This window comes from Sciurus carolinensis, chromosome 1 (assembly GCF_902686445.1).
Source record: "Sciurus carolinensis chromosome 1, mSciCar1.2, whole genome shotgun sequence".
NCBI classification, from domain to species: domain Eukaryota; kingdom Metazoa; phylum Chordata; class Mammalia; order Rodentia; family Sciuridae; genus Sciurus; species Sciurus carolinensis.
In genome coordinates, this window is record NC_062213.1 from 906,496 (window position 1) to 923,937 (window position 17,442).

The 17,442-nt window shown below is 58.8% G+C and overlaps 2 protein-coding genes across 12 annotated transcripts in view; one reads left to right on the forward strand and one right to left on the reverse strand.

Moving 5' to 3' along the window:
* On the forward strand, nucleotides 1-11,710 carry Dgat1 (diacylglycerol O-acyltransferase 1). 4 transcript variants are annotated; one of them, XR_007107660.1, is made up of 17 exons: nucleotides 1-399; nucleotides 4,991-5,078; nucleotides 7,259-7,299; nucleotides 7,385-7,470; nucleotides 7,553-7,605; nucleotides 7,706-7,811; nucleotides 7,916-8,023; nucleotides 8,110-8,184; nucleotides 8,271-8,374; nucleotides 8,472-8,510; nucleotides 8,582-8,623; nucleotides 8,700-8,744; nucleotides 8,829-8,941; nucleotides 9,023-9,088; nucleotides 9,183-9,221; nucleotides 9,359-9,421; nucleotides 9,518-9,604. XR_007107660.1 is itself a non-coding variant. In XM_047544104.1 (17 exons), exons 1-17 carry the CDS (start codon nucleotides 185-187, stop codon nucleotides 9,671-9,673), a joined length of 1,488 nt encoding a protein of 495 aa, XP_047400060.1. In that variant the 5' UTR covers nucleotides 1-184; the 3' UTR covers nucleotides 9,674-11,709. The 4 variants fall into 4 exon arrangements, 3 of the variants coding, with proteins under 3 accessions (XP_047400060.1, XP_047400067.1, XP_047400080.1); XM_047544104.1 differs by having other exon boundaries at nucleotides 9,183-9,270; nucleotides 9,518-11,709; XM_047544124.1 differs by lacking the exon at nucleotides 1-399 and adding an exon at nucleotides 601-732 and having other exon boundaries at nucleotides 9,183-9,270; nucleotides 9,518-11,710.
* Nucleotides 11,561-17,442, reverse strand: part of Hsf1 (heat shock transcription factor 1) — a 27,960-nt gene continuing 22,078 nt past the window's right edge. Inside the window, exons 2-14 of one of the 8 annotated variants that reach the window (XM_047544026.1) lie at nucleotides 16,871-16,979; nucleotides 16,371-16,507; nucleotides 16,061-16,185; nucleotides 14,792-14,867; nucleotides 14,657-14,718; nucleotides 14,455-14,551; nucleotides 14,209-14,363; nucleotides 13,819-14,082; nucleotides 13,346-13,432; nucleotides 12,516-12,621; nucleotides 12,368-12,433; nucleotides 12,227-12,296; nucleotides 11,561-12,155 (exon numbers count right to left, since the gene is read on the reverse strand). In XM_047544026.1, the coding sequence (XP_047399982.1) occupies nucleotides 11,950-12,155; nucleotides 12,227-12,296; nucleotides 12,368-12,433; nucleotides 12,516-12,621; nucleotides 13,346-13,432; nucleotides 13,819-14,082; nucleotides 14,209-14,363; nucleotides 14,455-14,551; nucleotides 14,657-14,718; nucleotides 14,792-14,867; nucleotides 16,061-16,185; nucleotides 16,371-16,507; nucleotides 16,871-16,979 (1,560 nt within the window). In that variant the 3' untranslated portion in view covers nucleotides 11,561-11,949. The remainder of the gene's footprint in view (nucleotides 12,156-12,226; nucleotides 12,297-12,367; nucleotides 12,434-12,515; nucleotides 12,622-13,345; nucleotides 13,433-13,818; nucleotides 14,083-14,208; nucleotides 14,364-14,454; nucleotides 14,552-14,656; nucleotides 14,719-14,791; nucleotides 14,868-16,060; nucleotides 16,186-16,370; nucleotides 16,508-16,870; nucleotides 16,980-17,442) is intronic. The other 7 variants (XM_047544035.1, XM_047544046.1, XM_047544066.1 and 4 more) reach the window with 7 other exon arrangements.

The window sequence follows — 17,442 nt, forward strand, 5'->3', positions numbered from 1 at the left end:
GGCTGTGCACTACAAATGGCCGCGCGCGGTGGCCGCCGGCCAGTCAGTGGCTTCGGAGCAGCGCGGCTGCGGGGTACGGCGGCCGGCAGGGGGCGGCAGCGGCCGTTGCTCAGGGTCCGGAGGCGGGGTCGCGGGCCTGGAGCACTGCGAGCCCAGCGGGCCACGACTGGTGCGGGCTGAGGCCATGGGCGACCGCGGCGGCACGGGCAGCTCCCGGCGCCGGAGGACTGGGTCGCGGCCCTCTGGACAGGGCGGCGGCGGGCCCGTGGGGGCGGAAGAGGAGGTGCGGGACGGGGCCACAGGCCCCGACGTGGGCGCGGGGGGCGATGCGCCGGCCCCGGCCACCTCCCCCGACAAGGACGGAGACGCTAACGTGGGTAGCGGCCACTGGGAGCTGAGGTAACGGAGCGCCTGACCCCTCACCTATGACCCCAGGCCCCGCGACTCTCCCCCTCTTCCGGGAGTGGCCAGAGCAGTGCGAGTCCGGAGACGTGTGCCTCTTGGGCACCGCGGGAACACTTGAGACTTTCCCGGGAGGGTCACCTGCCAAGGTCACCCAGGTCAGGGCCAGGAGCTGGCCTTCCTGGCCAGACAGAGGGGAGCAGAGCAGCAGCCCCTTTTCAAAGACACCGGAGCCGATGTACAGTCAGTTGGGTCCAGAGGACCTTTCTGAGGGGCCAGGTGGAGACCTGGGCCTCTCCTGAGTTGGTCCACTTTCTCCTTTAGAAGGAGGTGTGTGGATGGGACTCGTGGTGAAGGGGTCTCTTTTGAGGGCTTGCCAGTTTGATACCTTGCCAGTTAGGAAGGCTCCCAAAAGAGGATTGGTCTGCCAGGGAGCGTGCTGCTGGCGTCAGGCCTGTCTGAAGACAAGGGAGTGGGTTTGCCCAGGGCAGGAGTGAGTGCAGGAGACTTTCCTACGGTTGCAGACCCTCCTGAAAGTGGCCCATTCATCCCTCACGCAGTGGTTAGGGCCCTGTTTATGTTACCAGAATAAGTACTGCTGTGGAGGGTTGGGCGCTGTGTGGGAACTTTGATTCGCTGGTTGTAGTTCAGGAGAGGGTTTAGAAGTGGACACAACTACAGGTGGGGCCCTGCTTAGCTGAAATACTGACAGGATGGAGTAGAGGACTTGGCCTGCCTGGGCCTTGGTTCCCTCCAATTGGCCTTGGTCTTCCCCAAACCTCCCTTTCTGGTCATCATCCTGAGATTCTCAGGGACTCTGGCATAGGGAGCACCTGAGGGGCTAGGAGGAAGGATTGGTTGGCAAGGACTTTCTTTCTCAGTAAACAAGAATTGAGGCTTTCTTTACCTAGCATTCTAGGGAGGGGACTGAAGGAGGGCAGCTTGGGTACAGGCGCTGTCACCGTGCTTCATGATGCTCACAGTTCACCTGGGAGATAAGATAACCTCAGAGTGAGGCAGACATGGCACACTATGAACAAAGGTCGGATAAGGAGGCCATAAAGATACTGTGGGGGAGGAGGCTGGCCCTTCTGAGAGGGGCACTGACTTCCTGGGACCTGGGAAGGTGCTGAGGAAGGCTGGTCCAGTACCTCCTGCCTGAATAGGAGTAGAGGGCCCTGGAGTCCTTCTCTGTTGAATGCCCCAAGTTACCCTCCATAAGATTGGGGGATGGTTTATATGACCTCCAGAGGGGTTGAGAATTGGAGTTATTTTGTGTGATATTGACAGGGAGGTCCCATCTGGGCCAAGCTACAACCTAGGCCTAGGCAGGGGAAAGCAGTTACATATCTTCTTTGCGCTAGCCAGTGAGCCTTTTCCTTGTCTGTGCTGTGTGAGGCTAATGGGAGAGGCTGAGGGTCTCCCTGGGAAGACGAATGGTACATAGCAGCCTGGAGAGCGAACCAGTTGATTATCCACTTGTGGGTCTCCAGGTCATGCAGGCTCTGAATGCTTATCTCTCAACCCCAGGGAGGCAGCAGGGCTTGAGGATTGCTGGTTGGGGTGTTGGACTTCATTTCCCTGCTGTCAGGCCAGTTCTTGCTCAGACTATGCTCCTGGAACTTGGCCTGTAGCTCACCTCCTTGTCACCCTTCTCTCATCAAGTTTGCTTCCTCCCTGCTTGTTGCTACACTTGGCCTAGCCCAGTCTTCCTCTCCCCCTTCCTCCTGATTCCTTGAGCTCTGGTCTTGTCCCCTCCCCAACACTTCCTGCTCACCTTGGACTGGGCAGGTAAGCTAGGCTCTGGGTGTGAGCTCCTTTCTTCTGCCCTGTGGCAAGGTGAGGCTGTGAGGCAGGAAGGGGAAGCACTCCTTGCTCTGCCTCCTGTTTACCTTTCCAGACTCTGCAGATTCCCACCAGTCCATGGTTCACAGGTACCCTAGGCATAACCTTCTGGTTTTGAGGTTTTCCTAGGGTGTTTTTCCCTGTGTGTCCTACCTACCTCTCCAGCAGAGTGTGAAAGGTGTGGGGAGCCTGGCCCAGCCGTCTGGCACTCCAGGGCTTGTCTCAGGGGTTGGTGTAGAGGAAGTGCTGAAGAGGTGGCAGCTGGGAGGGGAACTGGCACTCTGTCCCCCTCCTTGCTCCACTTGGTCCTGGAGCTTGACTTTGTGGTCCAAGAAGCAGTCCACACTCAAAGGCTGTCTTTGGGCATGGTATAGACCTTAGCAGGTACATCATGGGGATGCTTAGCCCATGTGAGATTGAGTGTGAGGCAAGGAGAGGGTACCCCTTCCTGCTCTGCCTTCAGTTCACCTGGGTAGGCTTGGGACTATAGGAGGGAGAGAGGGCTGTTCCAGGTCCTCTTGGTCCCAAGGAGTGGGTGTAGGACAGTTGGAAGGTGCATGGTACAGACAGGCCTCTAATAGGTGAGAGGGGGGACAAAAGCAGCTTGGGTATGGCTGGCCAGCACCCTCCTCCTCTGCTGGCCATCCCTGCAACCTTCTCTCTAGCCTGTTTTCTGCTGACCGCACTGGAAAACGTGGGCCTTTGTGGGCATTAGAGTAGGGGGGCTTCCTCCCCTGGGGTAGGGGCCTCTGTGCTGCATGGGGTGGGGTCCTGCCTGGGGGAGGGGCTAGTGGGAGGCCCTGGGAGGGGCCTGAGGTATGGGTGTGTGCTATTGAGGAAGGCCTTGAAGCCCAACAGGAGGGATCTGGAGAAGTTCTGTGGATTTCTGGCACCAGCCTTGGAAAGCAAGACCCTTTCCCTACTACTTTCTTCATCTTGGAAATGACCACAGATAAAGCAGCATGCTCTTGGTGGCCCAAAGCGGGCAGAGGTCACACTGTTGTGAAACAGCCATGGTGGTGTGAAGACAGCATGACAGTTGGTAGGTCGTAGTACAAGGAGGCCAGCCAGGAGGCTTCGGGATAGTTCTGGTGAAAATGAATGGGCTTCAGCTTGCAGGAGGGGCACCAGTTGAGAGGCCCTATCCAGCAGACAGGCCCAGAGAGGCCATCCTGCTTGCCTCATGGTACTGAGGCTCTGGGGAGGGCAGACATTTGAGTGAAGCCAGTTGCAGGGTGCCCCAAGGGAAATAGTCAGTTGGAAAACCAGGTATAGACTTTGGGTGAAGGGGGGCTCAGGTAGAGACCACAGCCTCACTGTGTAGCTCAGGGTGAGCCTGGCAGGTAGATACAGGAAGCCCAGGACTGAGTTTGGGAGAGAGGGTTGGATAATGGCAGGGGCTGAGGTTGGAGTGGAGCTAAGGTGGGCAGAAGGAGGGGTGTTACCACCCTTCCAGTGGCCAGAAGCTGCCAGGGGCTAGTGTGGATGGTGCCAGGTGCTGAGCAGACACCTGGGGATGCAAAGGTCGAACCCTTTGGCACTGCCCCTTAGCTTCCTTTGTCCCTCCCCCTAGGGGTGCTGTCTGGTCACTGCCCTTGGCCAGAACCAGACTTGCTTCTTGGACTGAGGCAAGCCAACTCTGAGAGGGCATCTGTGCCTTAGTGTCCGTCATGGGCTCCTCCACATGCTCCCCCTGCCCACATGCCCTGAGGGGGAGAGAGGTATGGTGGGAGGGATGGGGAGTCTCTGGCTTCTCCTCTTACAAAACTAAAGCCTTACTCAATGCCACATGGGACTTCCTGGTGGCACAGCAGCTGGAGGGCAAGGCGGGGCCATAGCTGGTATGAGTGAGCCAGGGTACTGGTTCCTGGGATGTGGGCTCTGGCCTTGTTCCTGTTTGTTCTTGCCAGGGCCTGGGTCTGAACCTTGTCTCAGCCATACCACCTGACCCCTCTGCCAGGCCAAGGTACTCCTCTTCACAGGCAGGGTCTTTAGGGAGGGATATCTTCTACCCCAGCACTTGGTGGAAACATTCCTGGTGTTGGGGCCTGCTTCTGTCAGAAGCCTGCCTGCCATCAGGTGCCTGGTCCTCTAATGACCTCCACTTGGCATCCCCAGCCTAGGCAGGAACATAGCATTTACCATGAGCACATGAGGTCTCAGTCACTGCCCCCAGAAAGGTGCATAATAGGCTGGATGCTTGGCTGGCCATAGGACTGGGTCACTGCCCACTCATGCTTGTGTCACTAAATGTGGGGAGGAGGCTCATCTGGGCTCTGGTGAGAACCCTTTAGCTTATTGGGTGGTGGAATGGGTGGACTGAGCAGGGTGGACTCTACCCCCACCCCTCTGTCCCAGCAGTGGTGGGTGGTACTGGGTGGGTCCACAGATCCCTGAGTTGGATTATTATGGTGGCCTGAGACCCTGATTTCAGTCAGGTGCCTCTGGGGAGCAAGGCCAGACTCCTAACGTGGGGTGCTGAAGCCCCATATAAACTTAGGTTAGCTCTTGCCTGTATTTGATGAACCCTCTCTCTGCCTGGAGGAAAAAGCCTCTGCATTTTCCTGAGAGTTTTGCCTACTATAGGCCACATGGCTACTGGGTAGCCTTGTGTGGCTCCTCCTCCTGGGGAGTGGGGTATGTGGGCAGAAGAGACAGTTGGGTGGGAATGGGTCACAGTAGTGGGCCCATCTCTGCCCTGCTGGTGTCTGCTCACTAGGGGGCCTATCCCCTACTCTGTCAGGTGCCATCGCCTGCAGGATTCTTTGTTCAGCTCTGACAGTGGCTTCAGCAACTACAGAGGCATCCTGAATTGGTGTGTGGTAATGCTGGTGAGTAGGATGCCCACCTGTGACCAGGTGTGGCAGAGCTTTCCAGGTGGGCCTTTCCCTGAGCACAGGCTATGCCTCAGGGGTGTGGGGGCTGGTGCTAATGTGGGCTGGGGTGCATGGGTCATGTTGCAGCTACCCTGAGAAAGTTACAGCTCCATGTGGCTTATAGCCCTGGGTGGGTGGAGGAAGCAAGGGTGATCCCTGTAGTGGCCACATGGGGGTCCTTTGGGGTCCTAGATTACCCCGTGGAGGCCATGTGAATAGTGGGGAGGCTGAGCAGTGCACTTGGGGCACAAGGGGTTTAACTGAGAGCAGTGCCTCAGGAGTACAGGTTCCCCTCTATGTATTGGCATGACATGGGAGGGCAGAGAGGAGGAGAGTACTGAGTGGCCCCTGAGGCTGGGAGGCTTTTGGGGACCGAGCCTGGGTTGTTGTATGGGTACAAAGCTTTCCTAGCAAAGTGGAGGGGAGGTCTTACCAGTTGTATGCCAGTGACCTCAAGGGCATAGAGACTTCTCCTGACCCCTCTCCCTCAGCCTTGGGTCCTAGTGAATGGAGAGGCCTCTGCCATATCTAAGGTCCTGCTGTCTCTAGGACCTCATTCCCTGGTACTTTGTGGGGTCAGACCAGCAGCCCCACCCCAGAGGCTATTAGAGTCCAAGGCTCGAAAGGGCAGGCAACCTGTAGGGCAGGTCAGGGGCAGGCTTCTATTACTCAGGACTGATGTGGCCTGAGGCCTTTTATCCTCACTCAGATGTGAACACCTCTACTTTGGGTACAGCTCTGTGGCTGCCCATGTGCAAGGGCTTCATGTATACCATACCCTGCCATGTCTTGGGAGGTCCTGAAATTCCAGCACTGTTAGCCTGAAGAGGGCCTTGGTCTCAGTCAGCTGTAGGGGGCCACAAACTAGGGTGAGTGAGTAGCTGGTAGCACTGGGGACATGGGTCCAAGACCAACCTGATCCCCAGGAGATGAAATGTCCCATTTCTGGTCCAGGCTGGTTCTATAGTTTTCTCAGCCAGCCTGGGAAGCACTGTCTGTTCTTTTGCAACCCTGTGGGCCTGCCTGGCTCTTGAGCACAGCCCCATAGCCTTTCCCCTGCTCTGGGCCCTCCACCACCTTCTCCCAAGGAGATCATACATCTTGGGCTCCAGCTGCCTGCTGTGGTCTCTCAGGAGAGGCCACACTGTGCTGTGATGGTATTGGGGTCATATGTGTTGGGGCAGCAGGGTGGTAGAGCAGCCCTGCAGTGGGGAAGGTGGGGTGGTGGCTCCTGTATTCTGAGCTTGTCATCTCTGTGAAGCCTTCCCTGACCACTCAGGCAAACACACCACCAGTTTTCCCTTGCCAGTGTTACTGTTCAGTTTCAACTGTGCAGGGCCTGAGCTCTGGACACATGGCCAGGTTGATGGCATCAGGGCCCAGCTCCTGGGGTGCAGGGGGTGCTTTTAAGATGGTTGAGGAGAGAGGACAAGCACCTAGTTCCAGGCCAGAGTTGGGGATCCTGTTTCAGGGGGCTTAGCTTTTGGAAACTGCACTAGGACCAAGCCTCTGGGGCTTGGAGTATTTTAGGAACAGCTAAGGCGGGCAAGGGCAAAGCACCTCTACTCTGACCCTCAACTTTGGTAGCATCTGTCACTTTCAGGGCCTGCACCTGCTCTGCAGCCACTTGCACTGTAGGGACCAGCCTGGCTTGTGGGGTGGTATCCTGGCAAGGGGTGGGCAGTTCTTCCTCCTCAGCCTGGACTGCTAGTAGGGAGTGGTCCTTGGGGCTCAGCTTTGGGCAGGTATCCCTGGACAAGCGGGTGTGGGCTTTGGGACCATCACAATAGTGACAGGCTGTCGGGTGAGCTGTGGCTTCCTCATCAGCTCAGCTAAGCTGAAGTGGTGAGGGCTACTGAACAGTGGGTCTGTCTGCTACCCAAGATGTGGGCATCCTCCTCAGTAGTGGTAGTGGAGTTGCCATTCTTTTCTGCCCCTGCACTGATATGTGGTAAGGTAGATGGTGAGTCTCAGAGCTTGGCATGGAGAATGGTGGGCCTAGGACTGTAAGGCTGAGGCTGCTACCTGGCCTAGGGTCTCTGTCCCCCAGGGGAGGTGCTTTGGGGAGCTGGCAGGGGCTGGGGTGGAGTGCCATGTGACCAGCACTACCATACTGACCTTCTGACCATCTGCAGATCCTGAGCAATGCACGGTTATTTTTGGAGAACCTCATCAAGTGAGTATCTTTTTCTCTAGATCCCATATACTCTGCCACCAGGCCAAGGCCCACTCCCAATCAGACCTCTTTGCCCCACCCTCAGGTACGGCATCTTGGTGGACCCTATCCAGGTGGTGTCTCTGTTCCTGAAGGACCCCTACAGCTGGCCTGCCCCATGCCTGGTTATTGGTGAGTTGGGCTCTGAGGAGGGCCATGGGTGGGGACCAGGCTGACCTGTCCTGAACCTGCCTTATGGTACTTCTGTCCTCAGTGGCCAACATCTTTGCTGTGGCTGCATTCCAGGTTGAGAAGCGCCTGGCAGTGGTAAGCACAGTCCCTTGTGGCCTGCCCCCAGGTCAGCTCTCCTTACTAGGTAGTCCTTACCCAGGGAGGGGTTCCTGAATGAGTGTTCTGCTCCCTACAGGGCACCCTGACGGAACAGGCAGGGTTGCTGCTGCATGTGGTCAATCTGGCCACCATCCTTTGCTTCCCAGCAGCAGTGGCCTTACTGGTTGAGTCCATCACTCCAGGTGTGCCCCCACCCATCCATCCCAGCCCATGCTGCGCTCAGCCTGTATAGTCATGGATCCCCAGTGGTACATGGGGGCTGTGGCTGAGCCTGCCTCTCTTGCAGTGGGTTCCGTGCTGGCTCTAGCAGCATATACCATCCTCTTCCTCAAACTCTTCTCCTACCGGGACGTCAACCTGTGGTGCCGCCAGCGCAGAGCCAGGGCCAAGGCTGGTGAGGCTGCTGAATGGGGGGGAATTCACCTGTGGGTGGGCCTGGGTGGCATGACCCCACCCTGGTGTCCCCTGTTTTGCTTGCAGTCTGTGCAGGGAAGAAGGCCAGTGGGGCCACTGCCCAGCGTATGGTGAGCTACCCGGACAACCTGACTTATCGTGGTGAGGACCTGTGGGGCCAGGTCCCAGGGGAGGAGCTGGGGCAGGGTCAAGTCTGTGCTGGTTCCAGCTCCTCCCTTCCCTTCCAGATCTCTACTATTTTATTTTTGCTCCTACTCTGTGTTATGAACTCAACTTTCCCCGCTCTCCCCGAATTCGAAAACGCTTTCTGCTGCGGCGGCTCCTTGAGATGGTGAGGTTTGGGGTGGGGGGGAGCCACAGGGGTGGGAGGGATATGTGGCTGGTGGTGCTAGGTTCTCAGCTGGCTGCTCTTTGGCTCTTCCCCCCAGCTGTTCTTCACCCAGCTCCAGGTGGGGCTGATCCAGCAGGTAAGTGGGTGAGGAGGTGGATGGCGGAAGCCAAGTGCAGCCTGGTACTGATCTGGTGCCCTCCTTTGCAGTGGATGGTCCCCACCATCCAGAACTCCATGAAGCCCTTCAAGGTGAGCAGCTGGGCTCTCCTGTGGCTGGGGAAAGGTGGGTGGGAGCCACGGCCACTGAGGCAGACTGTCTCCTCAGGATATGGACTACTCCCGCATCATTGAGCGCCTCCTGAAGCTGGCGGTGAGCATTGGCTAGCAGTGGGCAGGGTCAGGGAGCATGAGAGGTGGGTGGGGCATCTGGAACCTAGAGTCCCTTTCACTACAGGTCCCCAATCACCTCATCTGGCTCATCTTCTTCTACTGGCTCTTCCACTCCTGCCTGAATGCTGTGGCGGAACTCATGCAGTTTGGAGACCGGGAGTTCTACCGGGACTGGTGGTGGGTGGCCTTGGGGGGTGGCCCTGGGGACTGGGGTGGGCTGCAGCATGCTCTGCTCACCCCATTTTCTCTCAACCCCAGGAACTCTGAGTCCGTCACCTACTTTTGGCAGAACTGGAACATCCCCGTGCACAAGTGGTGCAGCAGGTGCGTGGGTGGGGTGTGTGCGTGTGTAGGGCGGGTGCACATTGGGGCCTGTCCCTGTCCCAGGGTGTCATCCAGCAGCCTCCTTCCTCTGCAGGCACTTCTACAAGCCCATGCTCCGCCGGGGCAGCAGCAGGTGGGTGGCCAGGACAGGGGTGTTCCTGGCCTCAGCCTTCTTCCATGAGGTCAGTGCTGAGGGCATCCTGCCTCACCTCTAGGCAGGGGTGTGGCCAATGACTGAGACCCTGATGCCCTGTTCTCCCCTCACTCCAGTACCTCGTGAGCATCCCACTGCGAATGTTCCGCCTCTGGGCATTCACGGCCATGATGGCTCAGGTGAGCAACACCCCAAGTATCTCACCCACCTGAGCCCTGTGCCCAACCCTATCCTTGTGGTCATTGCCTGCTGACCTTGGTCCCATGTGTCCCCAGATCCCACTGGCCTGGATTGTGGGCCGCTTTTTCCAAGGCAACTATGGAAACGCAGCTGTGTGGCTGACACTCATCATTGGGCAGCCAGTGGCAGTGCTCATGTACGTCCACGACTACTACGTGCTCAACTGTGAGGCTTCCGCAACGGGGGCCTGAGTTGCCCATAGCCAGGAGAGCCAGCCCTCCCTGCCCAGGCCTGGAGGGAACCTGGCTGCTGAGCCTTCCTCCTGCCCCAGGAGGCCTCTCTGCCCCTATGGGGCTCCCTCCTGCTCCCCTTAGGGATGGAGACAGTGGAATCTAGCCCAGCTGGCAGGGGCCAGTGCCTTCCTGTGGGAGTCTGTGCTCACTTGTGGAAGAGGGTGCCAATAAAATGCTGCCCAGAGTGACCTCCCTCAGCCTTCTGGGGGCTGGTGGGAGGGATGGCTCAGTGCCAGTACTGTGGGGGCAGCTATTCCAGAGGTTTGAGGCCCTTCTGGTCCTCAGGTGACTGGCCAAAGCTTTGGAGCTCTTATATGCGTGGGGGTATTTGGGTCCTGATGTCTGCACCCCCACTATAGCTGGCAGTCACCTTGTATGCCTACAACCTCCTGGGGTGTGGGCAAGGCCACTCAGCTACAGCAGGGTAGGACACAGGCAGTCACCCACAGTTTCAGCTCAAGGCAATGGGGGTCAGGGTCAGCTGAGCAGTTCTGCTTAGGTAAATGGGGCCGAGGTCCCACTGCCTATTTTAGCCCTACCCAACTGATGCCATGTGGGGCCAAGACTCGGGTGTTCTGTGGACCCCAGTGGACAACTTTGCTTGGCTAATCTGGGTCTATCACGCTTACCAGAAGTTCCTGGGAATGGGGCTTAGTGTGGGGCAGGTCAGAGACCAGGGAGTAAATGGTCCCCAAGGCCTTTCTGACTTGGGTCTGGTGAGTTCTGGGCAGGACCCATGTCTGCAATCTTGTCACAGTCTTCAGCAGGAACTTGAGTTAACATACCCAGAAGTGGGGCTTTCCCTGCCCCTAAGCATGGACTGTCTGGGCCTAGGGCACCCTTTCACCTGGCACAGAGACCCAGATGAAGACTGGAGACCTGAGTACCCCATCTTCCCATCTCCCCAGATGGGACAGCTCAGCAAGGAGGGCTCTAGGGTGCACTGCAGAAGGGCTTGGCCTGTCTGCCCCCTGCCCTCATAACCCACTTCTTAGCGCTCTGGGCAGCAAGAGCTGGTCTTGTGATCCTCAGAGGGACACTTTGTCTCCAGACCCTGCCACATGGCCAAGTTGTGCAGAGGCCACTTTACTGGCCTGTCTCATCATAGGAGGGAGGTCTAGTGCTGGCTAAAAACACAGCCCTCAGGCCTTCAAGCCATGGCCCAACAAGGTGGGTGCCTGAGGGGTACCTGGGTGCTGAGAAGGGCAGGGGGTGGTCTCAGGCTTGCTGTCCCTGCCCCATTAGCAAACTGCTAGACTCAGTCCTCACCTCTCTGGCCATGGCAGTGTTGAAAGGGTAGCTTAACTGGGGGCTGCTCTGTTCTGGCTGGTTCCCTTCCCAGCAGAGGCCTGTCCAGGACAGTGCATAGTGGGTGATACCTGGAGGGAGAAGGCTTTGGAGCTCACTGGCCTGAGCCTGAGGGCTCCTATGCATCCCCCAACCCCTCAGCCAGGAGATCCTGACCCAGGAGATAGGGCATGCTCCACAGTCACCTGTGAGCTTGCCTTCCCCCTCTTCTGCCCAGACCCCATGAAAACTACTGAAACAGAAGCATGCCACCCCTGCTTCCAAAAAAGTCCAATACCCTGTGGATAGAGGGGGTCAGTGTGACCCTGCCAGGAGATACATGGAGCATGCTCACCTGTGCCCCCTATTCCTGAATGGATATCTTGGGAAGGGGTGTCTTGCTGACAATCAGGGCCAGACAGGCCCAGGGCGCTGCCAGCATCTGCCCTGCAAGGCTATCACTGCTCAGAACTGCAGTGACCTCTGGGGTCTTCCCCTGCATCCCCACCTCCCTAAGTAGCCCTCAGGGCAGGAGGAATCACATAGGAAGCCACAGCATAGAGCTTGTCAGTTTATAGATCTCTGCTCGTCTTGTCTGTCCGTCTGTCTGTCCATCTGTGTGTATATATTTCTCTGTGAAGGGGAGAGGGGAACCCTCTTGTAAAAATCCAAAATACAATTCTATGAACCTGCAGAATCAGTCCAAGCGTGGTTGTGAAGCCCCAACCAAGCCTTGGGGATGCGGGGCTGGGCGAAGGCAGCAGGTGTGCAGGCCCAAGGGCCCTCACGCTGGACTGGAGGTGCTGTTCAGCCCTGAGCCCCTCTTCCCAAATGGGGCTATTGAAGCTGACCCAGGGTGCCCAGGACCACGTGTGTGTCCTGCCTCCCCAAAACCTGTCCTTGGGGTAGAAGCAGGCCAAAGGCCAGCCCAGTTCCTCCTGGGATCTCTAAGAGACAGTAGGGTCCTTGGCTTTGGGGGGCTCAGAGCCCGTCAGCAGGGAAATGGTGGGATCATCTGTGTAGTCGTCTCCCTCGGAGAAGTAGGAGCCCTCCCCTAGCTCGAAGAGCACAGGTAGGTCACTGCTCCCCGTGTCCACAGCGTCCGGGTCCAGCAGGAACAGAGGCTGTGCTGTGTACTGCACCAGCTGCTTCCCTGTGGGTGGGTGGGGGTCAGGGTGGCATGGTTGGTGGGAGGGTTGGGGGTAGGCACAGGGCTTGGCTCACCTGAGTCAGGGCTGTTGTTCTCTGCCTCAAGAGGCCTGGGGGGCTCCTGGGGAGACAGGAGCTCCTGTATCTGTGGGGTAGAAGGAGCATGGTAAGGGCTGCTGCAGGTGCCCCTGCCCCCCACCCTGCCCGCCTACGCACGCTGGCCAGGCTGCTGTCAAGGTCAGGCAGGCTCATGTCGGGCATGGTCACGGAGGGGCTGAACAGCTGCAGGAGGGAGGGAGGGAGGGAAGTCAGGGCTGGCTTATAGAGAGTGGGACGGAGCAGGGAGAAGATAGGGTGGACTCACGTCCAGCAGGGCGCTGGTATCCACGCTGAAGCCATGGCTGGTCAGCATGGTCTGCAGGTTGTCCAGGTTGGAGTCCATAGCATCCAAGTGGTCACTGAGCTCATTCCTGGCCCGGGGTGAGTGGGCAGGTGAACCAGAGCCCCAGACACACTCCTGTAGAGAAGGGCTCCCCCTTGGCAACACCCGTTCCCTAGAAGGGCCCCTCAGCACCCCCAGCATGGGCTGTGGGGAACAGTGTGTATGTATACAGCTGGAAGGTGCTGGAAGGGCAGTGGCGAGCCCCATGCCCACCAAGGCTACTGAGGGTAGGGTGCAGCTTGGCCCACGGGGTGAAAGGCCTTGCGGGGTGATCAAGGCTGGGGCAAGAAAGTAGCAGGGACAAGGGATTCAGCTCCAGTGCAGTTTTTCAGGCTTGAACAAGGTCTTGCCACAGCACTTGGAAGAGTAAGGAGGGGAGATGGGCTGTGCTCAGTGTGGCTGGGTCTGACCCTCCCCTGGTGCTAGTGGATGTATTGGGGGGCTGTGGGAAGGACAGCCAGGAGGGCTCTACAGGTGCCACTGGGCCCACCCACCCTGAGAGGAAGATCAGCACAGCAGCCTGGATCCTGCCTGCACTGGTAGCTGGGTTGGGGGAGGGGGTTTCGTCCCAGTCACGGCCATTGGCCCAGGCCTGGAAAGTCAGTGAGGATGCAGAGCCTGGAAGGCCCTCCTCTGGCACCCTCGACAAACAAGGTAAGTGCTGTGCCCAGGTCAGGGTCTGGTTCTTGGCTGCGGGAGGGGCCCGAGCTCTGACAGAGCCCTCCTCCCTCCCCAGTGGGGGCAGCGCTAACCCTGGCTGGACTCGGCCATGCAGAAAGGAAGAGGAGGGGCAGGGGAAGAGGCGGGCAACCCCAGACATCTGTGGAGCGCGAGCCAAACTGCAAGATACAAAGACAAGAGCCCCCCATTGCAGGTGGGGGCCGGAGGGTGGGCTCTGAGCCCACCATCCTCATTCACTCAGCTCCTGGGCAGGGCCTAAGGGGTCAAAGCCAGGCCCGCTCACCATCTCTTGCCGCCAGTCTGGGCAGCATGACAGGCAAGGGCCCTGTGGTTTGCAGGAGAGGGTGATGGTAGCCAGAGGGTGGCCGGAAGGCAAGGGCCCTGGGTTACAGAGTGGTCTGGCCAAACTTAACTCCCTCCCCGGTCCTAAGCCTGTTTGCTTACTACTAGTAAACCCTGTGCCCGGCTCCAGAGCCTGGAGGTCTGACCTCCCCACCCCGCAGGACAGTCCCAGCTCAGGTCCAGGCTCAGGGGCAGCGCTCACTTGTCCAAGCAGGCTACGCTGAGGCACTTCTCGGGGGCCGAGGTGGGTGGGGATGAGGGGGCGCGGCCTCCAGCATCAGTGGGGGCTGTGGCTGAGGCAGGGGCAGGCTCACTCTCCCGCAGGATGGAGTCGATGAGGGCAGTCGGGGACAAGGGGGTGTCCACAGAGGACGGATGCCTGGGACTCGCCTCCTCCACCCGGGGGCTCCGAGGTGGACTGGGGGGTTCCTCCTTGACACGAACCAGGGGGCTGCCGGACAGGGGCCTGGACATGTTGGGGAACACATTATCAGGAACCTCAGCAGGCCCCGCTCCCTCCCAACTCCACCCTGGGCTCACAGGGGCTGGTCCAGTGAGGCGACAGAAGGGCTGGGGGGGAATACAGCCCCACCTCTCATCTCTGCTCCTGCCTGGGGAGGCCAAAGGGCTGGTGGGAGCAAGCTCAGTGATGTCGGAGATTATAGGTCCAGAGCTGGTAACAACATCTGGGGTATAGAGACTGGAGCTGCTGTAGGCTGGAGATGGAGCCTGCAACAGAAGCAGGGGCTGGGCCACACGTAGGGTGTGCTGTGGCAGCCCAGGTACATGGAGCACCACGCAAACCCGTGGGCGCCGTCCTGCCCAGCCTGGTGCTTACCGAGTATGGGCCTGGACCATGCACATGCTCCAGGGAGTACTGTCTGCCATACTTGGGCACTGAGTGTGCTGAGCTGCTGTCACTCAACATCAGCGGGCTGTGAGGAAGGGGTTGGGGTTAGCTGTTCGCCAGGATGCAGCAGATGGAGGGCAGGGAGGACCCAGGGTCTGAGCAGAGGGTACAGGCACCCCCAGTGCCTCACATCTTTCTCTTCACCCCCAGGATCCGGTTCGACTGCACCAGCGAGATCAGGAACTGAATGAGCTGTGGGGCAGAGAGGACACAGTCACCCTGGCCCAGCTGTGGAGGGACCCGCCTGCCGCCAGGCCTGCCCCACCTTGTTGACGACTTTCTGTTGTTGGGCATGCTTCTGCCGCAGGCTGGCCACCTCTCGCCACAGGGCTTCATTCTCACTGCAACACATGGCTGGTCAGGCAGGCCCACCTCAGCAGCCTAGGCAGGGGTAGCTTGCAGCCCTCCCCTGCCCTAGGCAGGTACAAAGGGGTGTGGAACAAAGGGTGGGGCCCGGCGAGGGCTTGCGGACAACACTACTCCTCCAACCTCTGCTGTTCTTTCAGGGAGGACAGAGGTAGGGCTTGCCAGGCACCCACTGATGTTGAACACTGGGGTGGGGTGGGGTGGGGTGGGGGCGGCGGCTGCGGGGGTTCTTTGAGCTTGAATCCTATCCCAGTCATCTGCCCCCACTGAGGCCCAAAGGATCAGGTTTTAGGAAACCTAGACTTCAGATTGCTAAGTGACATACGGGGTGCCCTGCATCTTGTGGGGGATTCAGGGCCCTGCACCAAGTTTGGGGGTGGCCCTGTGAGGGTAGGGATTAGCTGCCAAACACGGTCCTGCATTCCTGCTGCTCTGGGGGGCTGGCCTGGCAAAGCCCACATCTCCTTGACAAAGAAATGGCCCCCTTCCACATGTCACAGTCAGTGGCTTCTGCTAGACCTGATGTGGGGAGTATGAACCCAGGGCATCTTTTGCCACATGGGTAGGGTTCCTGAGTCCCCAGGGCCTCAAAGTGGATAAGAGACCCGTGCCTCAGTTTCTCCAGTGCTAGGCTGCCTGCTAAGCCTCCAGACCCCTGGGTTCTGGTTGAAGAGGGAGTCACAGGATGATCATGTGTGGCCAGACATACACAGGCAGATTCCAGAAGGAACCTGAACTGCTTCCTGCCCTAGGCCTGGGAGGAGGCAGCAGTGGGGGCTGTTGACATTGTGCCGAGTGATACTGGGAGGAACCAGCGGCGGGAGAGCAGCTCACCCAGCCTGGGGACTGCCCTGCTTGGTTTCCTGCTGCCCTGGCCTTTAGGGAGGGACTTGAAGGGCAGAGTTTGTGCACTCAGATCCTGTGGAGTGGAAGCCCAGCTAACCTGTGGCTTCAGGAAGCAGGCAGAGGTCCATCTTCCCAGAAAAGGAGGACAGTTCAGCAGGGGTAGAGGGAAGTGGTTCAGTGCCCCCCCTCCCAAGGGTGGACACAGAAGGCCCCAGAAGTCATGGCTGGACAGTGGCTCTGCAGGAGGTCCTCCTCATCCCACTCCCTAGCCCCCAGGACACATCCATGCTCCGGACCCACCCCCTGGAGACGCAGGACCTACTGCTTCATGGCCAGGAGCTTGGAGTCCATGCACTCTTGCTTCCCTTTCATCAGTTGCACATCTGTCAGTAGCTTGGTGACGCTATCCTGTCGGATCTTTATGTCTTCACTCTTCAGTGTGGACACCTGGGTGGACAAGAGCCTCAGGAGGTCCCGGAGTGTGGCTGGTTCCCATGCTGCAGCTGGGCCCCAAGGAGAGTGGGAAGGCCTGGGACACAGCAGGAAGGGCCAAGGGGTGGCTGGGGTGGGGTCAGAAAGGGACAAACGAGGAGGGAGGATAAGGAAGTCTGTGCTTAGGGCCAGTCACTCACGCTGGTCACTTTCCTCTTGATGTTCTCAAGGAGCTGCTCCTGGCCACGCAGGAAGCATGGGTGCTGGAACTCAGTGTCATCCCTCTCAGGTTTGACCAGGCCTCCCTGCTCAATGTGGACCACCTTCCGGAAGCCGTCTGCACACACAGGGGTGGGAGAGCTCTGTCTGAGGCCAAGTGAGGGGAGGCCCCTGGAGAAGGGCCATGCAGGGCTGCGGCCAGAGCCCATGCCCATGGCAGCTGGGAGACCCTGTTCCCACACAGCTCCCCATCCTGCATGAGTTGTGGCTAGGGCCTCACAACTCCTCCCTCCCTGGGAACCCCAGGTTTACACTGTGAGGATCTTCCAAGAAAGAGGTGCTTTGCCCCAGCCCCCATGTGTGCCGGACTCCAGGCCCTGCCCCTGGTCAACCTAAAGCATTGTCTGGGGTGAACATGCTGGGGTCTGCCTCCCACAGACTCCTAGAATGGGGCACCCGCCCAGCCAGAGTGGGCACTCACACATGTTGAGCTGCCGCACGAAGCTGGCCATGTTGTTGTGCTTGAAGTACTTGGGCAGCACCTCCTTGGCGAACTGGCCTTGGTCAAACACATGGAAGCTGTTCCCACTCTGTCAGGAGACACAGCAGGCCACATGTAGCAGTGACAGGGTAGTGGCCTGTGACTCCCCTCCTTGTGTGGTGGGCAGTGCACACTCCCACCCTATGGGGCTGCTGGAAGGCAGAGTCTAGCCCAGTACGCGCTGGCCCTCATTCAGAGATGGGGTTCCTGGATGCTGAGTTCACATTCATGCAACACCATGCACTCTGTTCCACCCTCTGGGGATGACATGTAGCTATAATCAGCAAGAAATTCCTTAACAGCAGCTAAGAGTCCAACTGAGGCAGTGGAGGAAAAGAGGGGCAGACGTCCATTACTCTGGAGGAAGGCACAGCTGTGCTCAGAACACAGCCTCATTCTTCCCGCAGGTGGGATGAGAACCAGACTGTCAAACACTGCCTGTACTGCCCTTCCTCTCCCAGTTCTTTCCTGAACTCAGCCCAGAAGCCATCAGGAGGGACTGATGGGGAAGC

Excerpts from the sequence above, each read along its gene's own strand:
- Dgat1 (XM_047544104.1), top strand. The coding sequence starts at position 185 with ATGGGCGACCGCGGCGGCACGGGCAGCTCCCGGCGCCGGAGGACTGGG. Across the intron at positions 8,745-8,828 it reads AGCGCCTCCTGAAGCTGGCG|GTCCCCAATCACCTCATCTG; the intron begins GTGAGCATTGGC and ends CTTTCACTACAG. Across the intron at positions 8,942-9,022 it reads GAGTTCTACCGGGACTGGTG|GAACTCTGAGTCCGTCACCT; the intron begins GTGGGTGGCCTT and ends TCTCAACCCCAG.